General features: G+C 42.8%; 2 protein-coding genes across 6 annotated transcripts; one reads left to right on the forward strand and one right to left on the reverse strand.

Moving 5' to 3' along the window:
- Positions 1 to 196: 196 nt before the first annotated feature.
- LOC118392530 (zinc finger and SCAN domain-containing protein 2-like) lies at positions 197 to 9,910 on the forward strand. Of its 2 annotated transcripts, none has more exons than XM_035784576.2 (9): positions 197 to 364; positions 1,090 to 1,292; positions 3,406 to 3,498; positions 3,606 to 3,701; positions 3,948 to 4,058; positions 4,255 to 4,375; positions 4,487 to 5,060; positions 7,250 to 7,314; positions 7,410 to 9,910. In XM_035784576.2, exons 1-9 carry the CDS (start codon positions 352 to 354, stop codon positions 8,759 to 8,761), a joined length of 2,628 nt encoding a protein of 875 aa, XP_035640469.1. In that variant the 5' UTR covers positions 197 to 351; the 3' UTR covers positions 8,762 to 9,910. The 2 variants fall into 2 exon arrangements, with proteins under 2 accessions (XP_035640469.1, XP_035640470.1); XM_035784577.2 differs by having other exon boundaries at positions 204 to 364; positions 1,164 to 1,292.
- Positions 9,911 to 11,713: 1,803 nt separating this feature from the next.
- On the reverse strand, positions 11,714 to 18,438 carry LOC118392600 (zinc finger protein ZFMSA12A-like). Of its 4 annotated transcripts, none has more exons than XM_052460623.1 (9): positions 18,353 to 18,438; positions 16,925 to 17,127; positions 16,730 to 16,819; positions 16,416 to 16,511; positions 15,847 to 15,957; positions 15,612 to 15,735; positions 13,970 to 14,180; positions 13,791 to 13,840; positions 11,714 to 13,679 (listed from the first exon to the last, which is right to left on the reverse strand). In XM_052460623.1, exons 1-9 carry the CDS (start codon positions 18,363 to 18,365, stop codon positions 12,565 to 12,567), a joined length of 2,013 nt encoding a protein of 670 aa, XP_052316583.1. In that variant the 5' UTR covers positions 18,366 to 18,438; the 3' UTR covers positions 11,714 to 12,564. The 4 variants fall into 4 exon arrangements, with proteins under 4 accessions (XP_052316583.1, XP_035640547.2, XP_052316585.1 ...); XM_035784654.2 differs by lacking the exon at positions 18,353 to 18,438 and adding an exon at positions 17,968 to 18,110; XM_052460625.1 differs by lacking the exon at positions 18,353 to 18,438 and adding an exon at positions 17,968 to 18,095 and having other exon boundaries at positions 16,925 to 17,053.
- Positions 18,439 to 18,595: the final 157 nt, after the last annotated feature.

Raw genomic sequence — 18,595 nt, forward strand, 5'->3', positions numbered from 1 at the left:
TCATATTAGTTGTCAATTAATCAAACCATTATTTATTTAAATGGTATTCAATTCAATAAACATGTTTATGTTTTTGTTAGTTACTTCCACCTCATCAAAAAGAAAAAAGAAACAGCTTCATGAATGATGTAAAGTAAGTTACTTCATGATCAGAACACGTGCAGCGAAAAGGACTTTTATTTTGAAAATGTTGTGGCCGTTCCCACCCGGAAGTAGCTAAATACTCGAGGACACGTTTTTTCTTTCTGTTTTGTTCATGCATTTTAGAACAACATCTAATAATAATACTGCGGTTTTAAACAGTTTTCAGCATTGATACAGTCATTTAGCAGACTTATAACACAGCAAACGATGGATGCTATGGGTATGTAGCTAACAGCCTCCTGTAGGTAGCCTAGTTATATATGGCTTCAAACTTGCTGTGGACATTGTAGCTATTTTAGCACACAGTTTATTTTTATATGAGGGGTCTATATGTCTCTATGGCCCCAGCGAGCTAGTTTTGCAACCTGGTCTCAGAGCATGTCGTATTATTCTGTATGTAAATCAACACCTTCCGTTTATTATATGTTAAGTTTCGTATGGTATGTAATCATTTGTGGACGTCTATTAGCCATTTTGTATGATATGTTACGAAGTACAATATTACGTATTATAAACGTATTATATGTTACACATTTTCAAACGTACAATATGTTACGAATTTGCAAATGTATGATATGTTAAGAATTCTAGCTTGGTGGCTAACGTTAGGGTTAAGTTTAGGAGTTAGGTTAAAGGGTTTGGGGAAAGGTTAGCTAACGTACTAAGTAATTGCAAAGTAGCTAAAAAGTAGTAAGCAGTTCAAAAGTTGATAAAATGCTAAAGTTGTCCTTGATGAGATTCGAATTAGCAACCTTTGGTTGATAGACATTCGCAGTTCGGTGCGAGATCACTGTAAGACGATGACTTGTTTCTGCGCATGAGCTTAGCTAGCCAACGTTGCCATGACATGTCCTACAAGCAAGATCAGGGATTTCTATTGGAGAAGCAGTTATCTTTATACTGTACTGTCTTTGATATTACTGTACATCCTTCTCTACACAATAGATTACCCCCTCCTTTTCTCCTCCCTGCGCCTTTTGGTCCCACCTCTACGGCTATTGTCTGCATGTATGTGGCAGGTAGCGCATCAGAGGGCCATCAAGCACTATGGAAAGTTAGAGGAGTTTGTGACAGTGGTTACACAAACTGTCCCAGAACTTATAACTGACAGACAGAGGACATTACTTCTTCTGGCATTAAGGGCAAGGGTAAGTACATTCTGAAACGTACCCTGGGTGTAGTAATGTGTTTAACAATGTGTCAGGTGTATGAAGGGCTGTGTCTAGCCCAGATGTACTCTTAAGGAGCCTACAGTTACTCCTGAAGGTCCGAGGACCTTATGCTTTTTTCAGAGGTAGATTGGCTATGACAGCCAAATACTACCATCTAAACGTTAATCGATTTCAATTGTTACGTGATATGGTTCTAGAAACAAAAAACCCTTTACTTTCATATCACATCAAAAATAATTTCATAAATGCAAAAATGTTAACTTACTGTACACTGTTTTAACCGGCTTTATCACAGTTGCAGCAAACAGTATATTTCAGGTTCAACACGATTCTGCCAGCCTTCTTCGGTTACACACAGGTATGCTAGATAGATAATTAGCGCAATTGGTCCCTCTGTCTTCCGTAAACATGCGCTGTAACGAGATATGGCCGTGTGGGAACCATAATTATCCCTATAAAGGTGTGTATCAATGAAACCTTTTTTATTATTATTATTTCTCACTAATATGAAAGAAGGTCCTTATGTTTCCAAAACCGTACCGCAAGCGATGCGTGTTAATGTTCAGATTGAGCATAGGGGCTCTTAACAAAACTCTGTACAGAAGACACCTTCATCCAATGACTCTTATGTGTAATGTACTAAAAGTTCAATTAATAAAGGTTAAATCAATAAAAAATAATGGAACAGAGTCATGATCAAGGGCTAGGCCGTGTAGACTTGACAGTTAATGCTGTTTTTGTATTCTGATCATGGAAATCCGAACACATCATGCGTCTACACCTACATTTAAATGTGTCCCAATTCCCTTTTCCTGCGCCATATTCAAATGCCAGTATGCATTCTGCAAACGGTGGAATAAGCTAAATATGATAACACGACAACAACTTGATTTCAGTAGTTAACTACTGTAGCTTACTAGCCAGCTAACCTCTGTAGCTAGCCAAGCAAAGTTGAAGGGATTGCAAATAACTCTAGCCAAAAAAAGGGCATTATTTTTCAAAATAATGCGACCAAGCTTTAACTTCCTGACTGATGTTGCTTCAATATATCCACATAATTTTCCATCCTCATGATGCCATCTATTTTGTGAAGTGCACCAGTCCCTCCTGCAGCAAAGCACCCCCACAACACAATGCTGCCACCCCCGTGCTTCACTATTGAGATGGTGTTCTTCGGCTTGCAAGCCTCCCAATTTTTCCTCCAAACAGTTCTATTTTTTTTTCATCAGACCAGAGGACATTTCTCCAAAAAGTACAATCTTTCTCCATATGTGGAGTTGTTAACCATAGTCTGTTTTTTTTATGCCGGTTTTGGAGCAATAGCTTTTTCCTTGCTGAGCGGCCTTTCAGGTTATGTTGATATAGGACTTGTTTTACTGTAGATATAGCACCTGTTTCCTCCAGCACCTTCACAAGGTCCTTTGCTGCTGTTCTGGGGTTGATTTGCACTTTTCACACCAAAGTATGTTAATCTCTAGGAGACAGAACGCATCTCCTTCCTGAGCGGTATGACTGCTGCGTGGTCCCATGGAGTTTATACTTGCGCACTATTGTTTGTATAGATAAATGTGGTACCTTCAGGCATTTGGAAATTGCTCCCAAGGATGAACCAGACTTGTGGAGGTCTACAATTATTTTTCTGAGGTCTTGGTTTCTTTTGATTTTCCCATGATGTCAAGCAATGAGGCACTGAGTTTGAAGGTAGGCCTTGAAGTACATCCACAGGTGCACGTCCAATTGACTCAAATTATGTCAATTATCCTATCGGAAGCTTCTAAAGCCATGACATCATTTTCTGAAATTTTCCAAGCTGTTTAAAGGCACGGTCAACTTAGTGTATGTAAACGTCTGACCCACTGGAATTGTGATATAGTGAGTTATAAGTGAAATAATCTGTAAACAATTTTTGGAAAAATTACTTTTGTCATGCACAGAGTAGATGTCTTAACTGACTTGCCAAAATTATAGTTTGTTAACAAGAAATTTGTGGAGTGGTTGAAAAACTAGTTTTAATGACACCAACCTTAGTGTATGTAAACTTCCTACTTCAAGTGTAGACACGGCCAAGGATACAGTTAATATTTTTCAGGTAACTCTTCAGCTGTTTCAAGGTGAGCATCCAGAAGACCTCAACAAAATTAAGATCCATCTTGACAGATTCTCATCCTGTGGTCTTTCACAGGTGAGTTGGTATGGTATGTTCTTGCACTTTTCTGTATATAGGGTAAAATATATCACATTTTCTGGTTGCCCTGCTTTTTGTATCATTGTGTTGGGTTTATGTTACAGAATAATGATGCACAGATGCATGAGTTGGAAGAGAACTTCCTCAAGCTCACCAAAAACCTTCTTGAAGACCCAGTCGAGAGGATCCAATTCTTCAAGGTATGGCTTAAATCTTAATTGTGAATAACAACATTTTTGTCACTGAATAGCAGACATTATTAACCAGTTGAATTATTTAAAAAAGTTTATAGTTAATCTTTGACGAATGGTCAGTCTGCCCTTCTGCTATAGCAACTGTGCCAAGGGCAGCAACATCAATATTATCTATCCATGGTTTGCGGACGTACTTGTCTGTCATACAAATTGTGTGACTCCTTTCACTTGCTCTCTCTGTCTCCCTCTCAGGCAGATTTCCCTGTGGTGTATGGCTGTGATTTTGACAGAGCTTTGCAAGCACTTGTTTCTCAGTTCCTCTCCAGACTAGAAGATCTGCTACCAGTGCCAGACCGTAAGCAGGTAGAGAGAAAACCAAGGGAGATGTAAATATCCCTGATATTCAATGCAGTCTTTATGAGCTCCATTTTGGCTCTATGTTTGTTGTTATATCATCATCTTTAAAATGTTGCATTTAACACATTGAGAGTGATGTTTGAGATGTAAAAGGATATCTATGCTTTTGTTACTCTCATTTTCGGGGGTACTGTCTTCATAGACTGCATCCTGGCTCAGCGCTGTACCCTCTGCCTTGGATGAGTGTCTGCAGTCTCTTTCTCACACAGAGGACCTGCAATACCTGCTTCAGCACCACACATGCTGTGGAAAGTTAGACAAACGTGATAATCTAAGCTCCTTTATCACAAGAAACACATTGTGACAGGCCACATGTTAACTTTTCTGACATACTGACTTTTTACTTTACTGTCCTCTACTCTTGTGTCTATCAGCATTTCCCTCCTCGGCAGAAGACTGCATCCTCGCTTCACTGTCCCTCCCTACCACAGTGGGAGTGGCATATACCTTTGACAGCAAATTAGATGTCTTGCTTAACTTGGAAGGCTCTACCCATGTAAGCAGAGAGATGGAAACTTTGTCAGACAGCAGAGATTATCAACAGGCAGAATCAAGAGCATGTTTAGATGGAAACCAGAACATTAAAGAAGACCGAGTGTCTACCATGGGTAGCGATGATGATGAATGCACAGACAGAGGTGTGGAGGAGGAGAATGAAAACACAAGTGCTGTGGGAAGGGTTATTTCCGAAGCAAAGGACCAGAGGAGATGTGAAGGGGCTGTTGGGGACCTGTGCGCTGCTGGAGCACCAGACCTCGCAGCCAACTCTCCAATGGTCACCTCCAGTGTGGCTCAAAAACCCTCCATATTTCCCGCCCAACTTGCACTCAAAATCAAAGGGGACCACAGAGTCAATTCCTCCAAGAGATCTAGAAAGAGCCCAGAAGGGAGGATGGCTGAGTCCAGTGTGAACTCTGATACACCTCTGCTTGAATCCTCACAGGAAACGTAAGAGCAAAGTGTGTTGGAATTGTGCTTGTGAATTAGGTTTTTTATTTATTTATTTATATGTATTTCTTTATTTAACCAGGTAGGCCAGTTGAGAACAAGTTCTCAGTTACAACTGCGACCTGGCCAAGATAAAGCATAGCAGTGTGACAAAACAACAACACAGAGTTACACATGAACAAACGTACAGTCAATAACACAAAATAAAATAAAAATAGAAAGATCTATGTACAGTGTGTGCAAATGTAGAAGAGTAGGGAGGTAGGCAATACATAGGCCATAGAGGCAAAAATAAATAGAATTTAGCATTAATACTGGAGTGATAGATGTGCAGATGATGATGTGCAAGTAGAGATACCGGGGAGCAAGAAGGTAAGTAATAATATGGGGATGAGGTAGTTGGGTGTGCTATTTACGGATTGGCTGTGTACAGGTACTGTGATCGGTAAGCTGCTCTGACAGCTGATGCTTAAAGTTCGAGAGGGAGATATAAGACTCCAGCTTCAGAGATATTTGCAATTCGTTCCAATCATTGGCAGCAGAGAACTGGAAGGAAAGGCTGCCAAAGGAAGTGTTGGCGTTGGGGATGACCAGTGCAATATACCTACTGGAGCTCGTGCAACGGGTGGATGTTGCTATGGTGACCAGTGAGATGAGATAAGGCAGGGTTTTACCTAGAAAAGACTTATAGATGACCTGGAGCCAGTGGGTTTGGCGACGGATATGTAGTGAAGGCCAGCCAACGAGAGCATAGAGGTTGCAGTGGTGGGTAAGAAATGAGGCTTTGGTGATAAAACGGATGGCACTGTGATAGACTTGATCCAAGAATGCGGTGATTGACAGAGTCGAAAGTCTTGGCCAGGTCGATGAAGATGGCTGCACAGTACTGTCTTTTATCGATGGCGGTTATGATATCGTTTAGAACCTTGAGCGTGGCTGAGGTGCACCCCATGACCAGCTCGGAAACTAGATTGCATAGTGGAGAAGGTACGGTGGGATTCAAAATGGTCGGTGATCTGTTTATTAACTTGGCTTTCGAAGATTTTAGAAAGGCAGGGCAGGATGGATATAGGTCTATAACGGTTTGGGTCTGTCTCTACCTTTGAAGAGGGGATGACCGCGGCAGCTTTCCAATCTTTGGGGATCTCAGATGATACGAGAGATTGAATAGGCTAGTAACAGGGGTTGCAACCATTTTTGCGGTTGATTTTAGAAAGAGGTTCCAGATTGTCTAGCCCAGCTGATTTGAAGGGATCCAGATTTTGCAGCTCTTTCAGAACATCAGCTGTTTGGATTTGCGTGATGGAGAATGTTTTTGTGCTGGTCAAGGGAAGTCAAGTCTGGGGTGAACCGAGGGCTATATCTGTTCTTAGTTATACATTTTCTGAATGGGGCATGGTTATTTAAGATGGAGCGGGAATCACTTTTGACGAGCAACCAGGCATCCTCTACTGACGGGATGAGGTCAATATCCTTCCAGGATACCCGGGCCGGGTCGGTTAGAAAGGCCTGCTTGAATTGTTTTAGGGAGTGTTTGACAGTGATAAGGGGTGGTCGTTTGACCGCGGACCCATTACGCACGCAGGCAATGAAGCAATGATCGCTGAGATCCTCAATGAAGACAGCAGAGGTGTATTTAGAGGGCAAGTTGGTCAGGATGATCTCTAAGAGGGTGCCCTATGGTTACGGATGTTGGGTTGTACCTGTTAGGTTCCTTGATAATTTGTGTGAGATTGAGGGCATCAAGCTTAGATTGTAGGACGGCCGGGGTGTTAAGCAAGTCCTAGTTTAGGTCACCTAACAGTACGAATTCTGAAGATAGATGGGGGGCAATCAATTCACATATGGTGTCGGGGGCACAGCTGGGGGCTGAAGGGGGTCTATAACAAGCGGCAACGGTGAGAGACGTGTTTCTGAAAAGGTGGATTTTTAAAAGAAGAAGCTCGAATTGTTTGGACACAGACCTGGATAGTATGACAGAACTCTGCAGGCTATCTCTGCAGTAGATTGCAACTCCACCCCCTTTGGCAGTTCTATCTTTTTGGAAAATGTTAGGTTAGGTTTGTTTGACATACACCATCAACACCATGCATCTTTACATTTGAATCCATTATATTAAACTACTGTTATCTAATACTGTGGTGCATTAGTATTTAACTGAACATGCGCTGTGGATCCTCCCCTAACAGGACTGGTGCTGAAGAATCAAGACCATTTTCTACAGACCATGATGACACAGAAGAGGAAAACAACGGTAAGACTTTTGAAACTTACTTGTAAACGGGGCCCCAAGGATTCCATAGTTGTGCAAAGACAATGGCATTTATTTTATTGCTTTATTCTCCACAGAACCTGCTTCAGGGGAGTCTACTCGGCTGTCTAGCTGCGCTCAACCACCACCTAGTGACGTATCGCCATCCTCGGAGACCCTATCAAAAGCATTGTCCACTGCACGGCGTATTGCCAACAAGTGCTCCCAGTGTGGAAGGTGTTTTATCTATCCATCTCAACTGGTTCAGCATCAGCGAATTCACACTGGAGATCGACCCTACAAATGCACCCAGTGCGGAAAGACTTTCAGTAATTCAACTGGGCTTTCAAAACACCACCAAAAACACTGTCTAGACGCGACCTTCGATTGCCCCAAGTGCGGAGAGAGTTTCAGATCTCTCCGCGAGCGGTTCAAACACTTATCTACTCACAAGTCCCTCAAATGTCTGTTGTGTGGAAAGAGTTGCCAGACGACTTCTGATTTGCGAAAGCACCAGCAAACACATAGTGTGACGCCGTCGTTCAACTGCTCTCTCTGTGAAAAACGTTTCAAGTTCCTGTCAAGCCTAACCAGGCACAACAGGACCCATTCAGTGGAGGGGGGGTATGCTTGTTCCAAGTGTGGGAAAACATTTGGCTCTTTAAGTGAACGGCTCCAACATAAGAGGACACATAGGGCACAGCTCAACTGTACGGATTGCGGACGGAGTTGCAGTTCCCGCTCCGAACTAAAGAGTCACCAGCAAACTCACTCTCGTGAACCTCTCTTCAACTGTCGACACTGTGAAGACAAATTCTTTGGGTCAGTTGAGCTGAAGATCCACCAAAAAACTCATGCAGTGGACAAACCCCATCAGTGTGATGCATGTGGAAAGTGCTTTGGTGCCTTAGCCACACTTGTACTCCACCAACGGACACACACGGGGGAGAAACCCCACACATGTCCTCGTTGTAATAAGCAGTATATCTCCAAAAGTCAGTTGACTTCACACATGCGGACTCACACGGGCGAGCGTCCATACAGCTGCTCTTACTGTGGGAAGTGTTTCTCTCAGTTGGCTAATCTTACTGTGCACACAAGGATTCACACGGGGGAGAGACCTCACATCTGCTCTCGGTGCAAGAAAGGGTTTTGCTCAGTCGGTGACCTGCAGAAGCATGAGCGCTCTCACACCAAAGAGAAACCTTACAGGTGCACAGTTTGTGGAAAGGCCTTCACAGTGTCAAGTCATTTGACGGTTCACATACGCAGTCACACAGGAGAGCGCCCCTACACCTGCCCTGAGTGTGGAAAGAGTTTTGCGCAGAGCTCTGTCTTAACTAAACATCAATTCACCCATACAGGAGAGAGGCCATACCCATGCCATCACTGTGTAAAAAGTTACACCCGTCTCACACACTTGAAGAGACACCTACAAACACACACTTGAGAGTGTCCGGTGTGTTTTCCTGTTTTGGTTTCTTTCTGAAAAGCGTTACCATGGATTGCTGTTCCACTGTCTGTCAGTGTGTTATGCTGAATAACATCAATGTATAACTGAAAACCATGCTCACCATGCCTTTTTGTGAAACTGTAGTTTGTGTACATTACTGCCAACATGGATGGAAAATAAACATTTCAAAATATAAAATAACCTCTTTCAGGTTATAGTATGTGTCATATAAATGAGCCATTTTTTGATACTTTCAAGCTTGGGCCTGCTTCTCTCTGGACGTTTGGGCCTGCTTCTCTCTGGACGTTTGGGCCTGCTTCTCTCTGGACGTTTGGGCCTGCTTCTCTCTGGACGTTTGGGCCTGCTTCTCTCTGGACGTTTGGGCCTGCTTCTCTCTGGACGTTTGGGCCTGCTTCTCTCTGGACGTTTGGGCCTGCTTCTCTCTGGACGTTTGGGCCTGCTTCTCTCTGGACGTTTGGGCCTGCTTCTCTCTGGACGTTTGGGCCTGCTTCTCTCTGGACGTTTGGGCCTGCTTCTCTCTGGACGTTTGGGCCTGCTTCTCTCTGGACGTTTGGGCCTGCTTCTCTCTGGACGTTTGGGCCTGCTTCTCCCTGGACGTTTGGGCCTGCTTCTCCCTGGACGTTTGGGCCTGCTTCTCCCTGGACGTTTGGGCCTGCTTCTCCCTGGACGTTTGGGCCTGCTTCTCCCTGGAAGTTTGTGGTTTGAGTCAGTTTATTTTGAATGTAACAAATGTCAGCATAAAAACCAATACAAAAACTGAGAAGACAATATTTGGTGTAATTATGGTCATGTGCCTGCAGGGCCACTTTCAGTTGCCAAACTTTGCAGCGTTCGGGTTTCTTATTTTTTCTCATTTTATTCAACTGTTACCATGCACCTGCAAAAATGTTAGCTCAGATGTGCGAGTGCCTTTTGAATTTGAACCACTAGGTAGCCTAGTGGTTAGAGCGTTGGACTAGTAACCGAAAGGTTGCAAGTTCAAATCCCCGAGCTGACAAGGTACAAATCTGTCGTTCTGCACCTGAACAGGCAGTTAACCCACTGTTCCTAGGCCGTCATTGAAAAAAAAAATGTGTTCTTAACTGACTTGTCTGGTAAAAAAATTAAATAAAAAATATTGTTTCACTTGCTGAAATCACTTCAATGAAACCATTTGCAAGATTGACACACAGCGAAGAACGTCAGGAATAACAAATGACAAACATTCTGTAGCAGAGTAGCGATCAAATCAAATGTATTTATATAGCCCTTCGTACATCAGCTGATATCTCAAAGTGCTGTACAGAAACCCAGCCTAAAACCCTAAACAGCAAACAATGCAGGTGTAGAAGCACGGTGGCTAGGAACAACTCTCTAGAAAGGCCAAAACCTAGGAAGAAACCTAGAGAGGAACCAGGCTATGTGGGGTGGCCAGTCCTCTTCTGGCTGTGCCGGGTGGAGATTATAACAGAACATGGCCAAGATGTTCAAATGTTCATAAATGACCAGCATGGTCGAATAATAATAAGGCAGAACAGTTGAAACTGGAGCAGCAGCACAGTCAGGTGGACTGGGGACGGCAAGGAGTCATCATGTCAGGTAGTCCTGGGGCACGGTCCTAGCGATGTATCTCATACCTTTCTGGGTGTTCAATACAATCACCAGCATTACTTTAACATCGTGAAGAAGAATTGTATTTATTTTATCCACACAGAAGATATCACCATTCTAGGAAACTGGTCCTGAGGTCCATAGTGTCAGGTCTGGATGAGACACTACCCCCCAGCTGGAGGACTCAGTCCCAACTTGAAGCTCATCTGCATGTAATGTAGTGGTAAAACAAATAGATGGGTAAACCTTGATCGCCGGTCACTGTGAAAAAAGTAACACCCTATAATTTCAATGACTTTTCCCTCAAAGGTGGGTAAACTGTCAAAAAAACACTTCCGCTGTAGTAAACAACTTGAAGAACCCTGTGAAACCTGTATGTCTGCATTTACACAGGCAGACAAATTAATATTTTTTTCACAAATGAGTCTTTTGACCAATCAGATCAGCTCTGAAAAAGATTGGTGATTGGTCAAAAGACCAATTAGTGGGAAAAAAGATCAGAATTGGGCTGCCTGTGCCTACACAGCCTATGTGAACTGTGCTGATGGAATCATGTTTCTGGATGGGGTGATAAAGATATCTGTTTCAGCTCATGTTTTACCCACTGCAAAGTGAGAACATGTTACTGATAGAAGCAAAGGAAGATAGAGGAAACTTCCTAAAACGAACATAGAGTCTTAATAGGGCTTTAGGCCTGCCGGCACAGCTTCAATGACCCTTGCCATAGATTCTACAAGTGTCTGGAACTCTATTGGAAGAATGTGACACCATTCTTGCTCAAGAAATTCCACAATTTGGGTTTTTGTTGCTGGTGTGATAAACCCTGTCTCAGTGTTCAATTGTGTTGAGATCTGGTGAGACACACCCTTTAAACCCCATATGCTTCTTTGAAATCCTTGTTTCAAAGTCACAGATCTCTTCTAGCCATTGTAGCCAAAATAATGGGCAACTGGGAATTTTTATACATGACGCTAAGCATGATGGGATGTGAATTGCTTAATTAATTCGGGAACCACACCTGTGTGGAAGCAACATCTTTCAATTGACTTTGTATCCCTCATTTACTCAAGTGTTTCCTGTATGTTGGCAGTTTACCCGTCCTTCTGAGCTTTGGCTTGTTTGATTGCACGAGGCCCAATCGGGGGCCCTCTGGTCCACCCAGGACATCTAGGGCAGTCACGTCCCAGTTCTGAACAGTCACCTGTACGATAACCCTGTAAGCCAGTGCCAGATGTGAGCACACCAGCATGTAATGATAATAAAAATGCTTGACTCAATCATTCATCTACTTTAATGTTTTGGAATGACACAACATTTACACAAAGGCTAAACGGTTGGCATTTTTAGATGGATATGTTTATTGATATATTAATGCATAACTAAATTACAGAAGAGTAGATTCTGCCGATTATACTGCATTCAACAGAACAATAAATCACTATATCACCATGGAAATAAATCAAGGTGCTGAACATTTAAACAGTTTCACCAAAACTCCATATAACATTACGTAAACAAACAGATGGAACAGCCTCAACCAGTGGCTTATGTACATATTTGCATCCTCAACTATTATGCAGTGATTTTTAAAAAGGGCAAGTTCACTATTTAACAACTTATTGTTAGATGGTTCATCACCTTGAAAGTAGTCAATGGGCCAGGAAAACCTGTAATCTATTGTTCAGTTTTCTTTAAGCAGCCACTACAAACTTAAGCTAATTTTAGACACCTATAACTATAAATCAAAGGGAGTGATGGGGTCAATTATGCAATTGTTCTAAATGTAAAAGCCAAATCAACTGAGATAAATCCAATATTTGGTTTTACATTAGCAAAAGGTAATTTAGCAATTTAAAAAACTATTTTTTTTAAAAACATTTCATGGATGCCCCATATCACTTCCATTGATTATCAGCTAGTGGAGGCTCACGTTAGCTTGTTAGTTTGTAGTGTCTGTTTAAAGAAAACTGAAGCACAGATTAGTGTCTCCTGGCCCATAGACTACTTAAAGGATGAGGAATCATCAAGCTGTAAATTACTGAACTTCCCCTTCAACTGGGAAACAAGGCTTTAAAGTGTTGAGGATATGATAAATTAGTTTGGTACTGGGTGTACTTCCTGCATCTCCACTAATGCCACTATTACAAAAGCTCTACAAAAAAAAACAGATTGTAAATACACTACATCTTTCAATGATTTTTCTTCATGTGATAGTTCAGGTGTGAACTGCGTTTGTAAGTATTCGGGCAACGAAGACATGAATATGGCCTCTCCCCTGAATGAACTAGCAAATGTTTTTTTAAGCAAGTTCTCCGGATAAAACCCCTCCCACATTCATTACAAGTGTAGGGACGCTCTCCCCTATGCCCACGCATGTGGACCACTAAATGGCTCGACTTAAAAAAACGTTTGTCACACTCTTTGCAATGGTAAGGTCTCTCCCCAGTGTGAAAGCGCTGGTGTACCTGCAGATCCCCTCCTGATGGAAACGCCTTCCCACACACAGAGCACATGTACGGTCTCTCCCCTGTGTGGAGCCTTATGTGCACAGTGAGATTACCTTTCTGAGTGAAACATTTCCCACAGTAGGAGCAGGAAAAGGGACGATAATTCATATGAGTGCGCATGTGATCCTTGAGGCGACGGTTTGTTACAAAGGACTTTCCACATTGGTGGCAATGGTGTGTTCTCGGAAGTTGCAATCCTTTCTTCTTTGGAAGGTGTGACGATGGCCTCAGATCCGACCTCTTGTGGGCTTCCACATGGTGCACTAGACTGGGCAAGTTGCTGAAGGTAATTCCACATTTGTGACAGTCAAGCGTTTGGACAACACTGTGACTTTTTTCGTGGGTGTCCAGTTGATTCGATTCGGGAAAGCTCCTTGCACAGTGACGACACTGGAATGGATATTGTGGTGATGTCTTAAAACTCTTCCCGCTCTGTGGACAGATGGACATGGATTCGTTGTGTGGACACTGGTGTCTCAATTTCTCACGCAGAGAACCAAACTCTCTCCAGCACTTGGAACAGCTAAAGGCAGTGCCCACACATTGCATCCTCTTATGGTTTGACAGACTTGTAAAGAATTTGAATCTATTCCCGCAGTTGGAACACTTGTATGGATTATCCCCACAGTGAATTTGCTGGTGTTGGACAAGTTGAGACTGATAATTAAAGCACTTCCCACACTGGGGACACTGGTGGAAAATGTTCATGTGTGATGAACTGGAAGTAGATGGGGCACACTCATTTGAAGCTGAAGACAGGGGAGTCAACACCTGAAACGACACCCCTGCAACTGGGTCTGTGGAAAAATGAATAAAACATTGACGTTTCCCCTTCCATTGCCCCACAATGGTCAGCTGCAGCTTTCCAAAGGGTAAATGTACTTGACTAAAAGTTTGTGAGATCTCACCTGTATCACCACTTTGCATGACACTGGTTGGAGAAAGACCAGAACCAGCCCTGTGAAAGGCACAAAACAGAAATGCAAATTGATGACCATTACTAAGTCAAGTGGTAAAGTTGTTTGATGTAACACAACAACATTTGGAAAAAGCCAAGGGGTGTGAATACATTCTGAAGGCACTGTACCTTTTCTGTGCTGACTCGTCCTCTACATCTATGTCATCTTCATTCGCTTCATCACAGGTTTCATCGCAGCCTATGATATCTCTTGTGCTCCCCATTGCCACTAAATGTGCTGTCCTCATAGCCACACCAGTGTCCAGATTGGTACGGTTTAACTGGTCAGGGAAGGCATCGGATTCAATATCTGATTCCTGAGGAATGTCAGAGGAGGAAACTGCACAGAAAAACAAATACGTTAAAAATAAATTATATCTGCCAGGCTGTTCTGAATATCCCTAATTTACATTTTAATCTGTCAAATTGTTTATTATTTGGCTAATCCATTCAAAATGAACAAGAAAGGTAAGGAACATGGTGAGAGGAAGTTCCTGCACATAAATCAGAATTCTTTTATGGAATCCATGTGAGAGATGCCGACTCAGTCTCGACCTTTAAGTCTTTATTGAAGACTCATCTCTTCAGTAGGTCCTATGATTGAGTGTAGTCTGGCCCAGGAGTGTGAAGGTGAGCGGAAAGGCACTGGAGCAATGAGCCGCCCTTGCTGTCTCTGCCTGGCCGGTTCCCCTCTCTCCACTGGGATTCTCTGCCTCTAACCCTATTACAGGGGCTGTGTCACTGGCTTACTGGTGCTCTTCCATGCCGTCCCTAGGAGGGGTGCATCACTTGAGTGGGTTGAGTCACTGACATGATCTTCCTGTCTGGGTTGCCCCCCCCCCCTTGGGTTTGTGCTGTGGGGGAGATCTTTGTGGGCAATACCCGGCCTTGTCTCAAGATGGTAAGTTGGTGGTTGAAGGTATGCCTTTAGTGGTGTGGGGGCTGTGGGCTTTGGCAAAGTGGGTGGGGTTATATCCTGCCTGTTTGGCTCTGTCTGGGGGTATTGTCAGTGTCTCCCGACCCCTCCGGTCTCAGCCTCCAGTATTTATGCTGCAGTAGTTTATGTGTCAGGGGGCTAGGGTCAGTCTGTTATATCTGGAGTATTTCTACGGTCTTATCCGGTGTCCTGTGTGAATTTAAGTATGCTCTCTAATTCTCTCTCTTTCCTTCTTTCTTTCTCTCTCTCTCTCTCTCTCTGAGGACCTGAGTCCTAGGACAACCTGGCCTGATTACTCCTTGCTGTCCCCAGTCCATCTGGTCGTGCTGCTGCTTCAGTTTCAACTGTTCTGCCTGCGGCTATGGAACCCTGACCTGTTCACAGGACGTGCTACCTGTCCCAGACCTGCTGCTTTCAACTCTCTAGACACAGCAGGAGCGGCAGAGATACTTTGAATGATCGGCTATGAAAAGCCAACTGACATTTACTCCTGAGGTGCTGACCTGTTGCACCCTCTACAACCACTGTGATTATTATTATTTGACCCTGCTGGTCATCTATGAACATTTGAACAACTTGGCCATGTTCTGCTATAATCTCCAACCAGCATAGCCAGAAGAGGACTGGCCACCCCTCATAGCCTGGTTCCCCTCTAGGTTTCTTCCTAGGTTCTGGCCTTTCTAGGGAGTTTTTTGTAGCCATCGTGCTTCTACACCTGCATTGCTTGCTGTTTGGGGCTTTAGGCTGGGTTTCTGTACAGCACTTTGTGACATCAGCTGATGTAAGAAGGGCTTTATAAATACATTTGATGGATTGATCCTCAGATGAACTTACTGTTTGTGTACAATGTTCTGCATTGTTTGTAATTCTGGAGCAGAAACTGGAGATCTTCTGAGTGAGAGAAAGACTGCAGGCATTCATCCAGGCCAGAGGAGCCAGCACTCAGCAACAATGCAGTCTAGGGAAAAGAAGGACACAAATAAAATGACAAAATAGATTCCAGGCCTACTACAGTTATTCATTTGAATGCTGTTGTCTCAAGACAAATTTTACGAAAGTGATTCTGCACCTGCTTAAAGTCTGGTAGTGTAAGCAGCTCTTCCAATCTAGTGAGGAAGTCACAGACCAGTTCCTGAAGCGCTTTGTCAAAATCAGGTCTGAATTCCTCAAGGAACACCACCTGAAAAGATGGAGAGTCGGTGAGATAATGCAAAAGGAAAACGGTTAGCCTACTAAATGATTGGTTGGGAGACCCTGCATGATCCTACTTTGGGTGCCAAGTCTTTTCTTCTCTCTTGCCAGAGTCTACTAGTTATGACTTATCATACAACAAAATGCAATTTTTCAAGGACATTATTACTAGCTTCTCCCTGACTGTACCATCGATCCAGTCAAACCATATGGCAAAGACTGCCTTTCCAAACTGCCTCAACTATCTGAAGCAGACTAGACACCATTCACTTTCCATTTTGATTATTTGCTGTGCCGGTTTGTTTTGCTTTTGAAGCGTTTTGAGATTCCATTTTGTAATGAGAAGTGCTATATAAGCAAAATAAATTATTATTAGGTTGAGTCAGGCTAAAGAAAATGCTAAGCTAAAACAGGTTCAAGACAAGCTTGACATGAACAGCTACTTACTTGAACGAAGTGTTCACGCTCAACTGGGTCTGTAATCAAGCTTTGGGTGAGCTTGGCGAAGTTAGCTTCAGGTGATTCCATGCCTGCATCATAGGACTGTAAAACAATGTGAAAAACACACTGAAACCGGACGGTCATTTTTAGACTTGTTGTTAAAGGGGGTGACAAATGGAACACAACTGTCCATACCAACACACTTAAAGTCTTGATTTAAATGTGGCTGAATTATCAGGGTGTTAATTCTCATTTAAGTGTCCAGCAGGGGAAAAAAAGTTCAAATCCTGACATTGCACTATGACATTTGATTTACCAACCTGAACCTGTGCAAGTTGAGAAGACTTTATAGAATAAAGGAGGGTTTGGAGGCTGACAGGGTGTTCAGCAGAAAATCGCCCCAAAGTTACCTGCAAGAAAAGTGGTGTTGGAGTCTGATACTTTGCATAAAACTATTATCTGCACTTCACCAAATGAAGTGATCCTGTATGAAAGATTAGAAAGAATTGTCTTACCCTTGCTCTCAGCCCCAAAATGAGGAGGGTCCTCTGTCTGTCAGTCATAAGTTCTGGGACAGTTTGTGTTACCACGGTCACAAACTCCTCTAATTTTCCATAGTGCTTAATGGCCCTCTGTTGTGATACCTGCCACATAAATGCAGACATCAGTCGTAGAGGTGGGACCAAAAGGCGCAGGGAGGAGAGAGGGATGGGGGAATCTATAATGTGAAAAGCACAGTGTGTTACTGTTAGATGGCTAGTTAAATCAATTACGTGTAGCTATGCACATCTTAGCTACCTTTATGTCATAATAACATTGTCATAACAAATTTCATAACAATCCCAGCAGACAATAGCTTGCGCCAAATGCGCATGTGGACACTCAATAACATAATAATAGCTGGCGAGCTAGTCAATAACATATTATAAACTTGGTGGATGGAACCCTGAATGCTGATTGGCTGACAGCCGTGGTATATCAGACCGTATACCACAGTATTATAAAATATGTATTTTTACTGCTCTAATTACCTTGGAAACCAGCTTATAATTGCAATAAGGCACCTCGGGGGTTTTGTGGTATATTGCCAATATACAATGGCTAAGGGCTGTATCCAGGCACTCCGCGTTGCGTCGTGTGAAACAGCCCTTTGCCGTGGTATATTGGCCATATACCACAAACTTTCGGTCTTACTGCTTAATAAAAAATATCGAAAGGCACAGCTAGCCAACGTTAGATATACAAGAGGTTTTGCTAGAAACGGCACAATAGCTAGCTAGATATCCAGCTACTTCCTTGATGTCCGAGTCGTTTTCGCTAGACACCAAGTGCTAGAAAACTGACCGAAACGTGGAGCGACGACCCGAATTTGTCCAATTAGAAACGCTCGTTTAGATGTTCCGTTGCAAAACGTTTAGCTACGGTTTGTTCTTCTACGACCCTGGTCATAGCTAGCTAGCGACCTGGTTTTTACGCCCACCTAGGTTAGAAAGCTAGCTAGCAAACACACAATATTGTTTTCTAATCTTGCAAGTTACCACCAATACCGTATACATACCCATTATGGCCCATGTGCCAATCAATATCTTAGCTACCTTAGCTAGTGAGCGCCGCATGAGACAGTAGAAAGTAAATCTAGCTAGCTAATGTTACCACCATAGAAGAGGATGTGAAACCTTTGCCACCAAGTACTATTTTAACGTCAGTGTCCAAAATGTCTTCAAAATAAAAGTCATCAATTATGCTAAATGTGTAATATTTAACTATGAAGTTATTCAATATATGTATTTATGAACTTGATTATTGCCAATACAATCTGCATTTTAGTTATTACTAACTATATTTACATGTAACCATTAACTTCATCATTAGTATAATAACAGGTCTAAGACATCTGTAACAAGGGCATTGTAGACTAACATGAGACATCTACATCATCATACCATTATAGACCATATCTGTCTAAAATAGTATGCCTACGAATCACTTCCTCATGCTGTGATTGTGAATTGAAGTCATAATCAATGGCAGCCTAAGATGTGTCCCCATCAAGGAAAACTATGTAAGAGTAGGGCTTATCTGTTATATACTTACATTTTTTATTATGCGAGCCACTTGACCTATTGGAGCTTCATGGGAGTGGAGTCATAATTCTCTGTGACATGTCAGACCGAGGGACCATAGGG

This window comes from Oncorhynchus keta, chromosome 13 (genome assembly GCF_023373465.1).
Source record: "Oncorhynchus keta strain PuntledgeMale-10-30-2019 chromosome 13, Oket_V2, whole genome shotgun sequence".
Taxonomy (NCBI): Eukaryota; Metazoa; Chordata; class Actinopteri; order Salmoniformes; family Salmonidae; genus Oncorhynchus; species Oncorhynchus keta.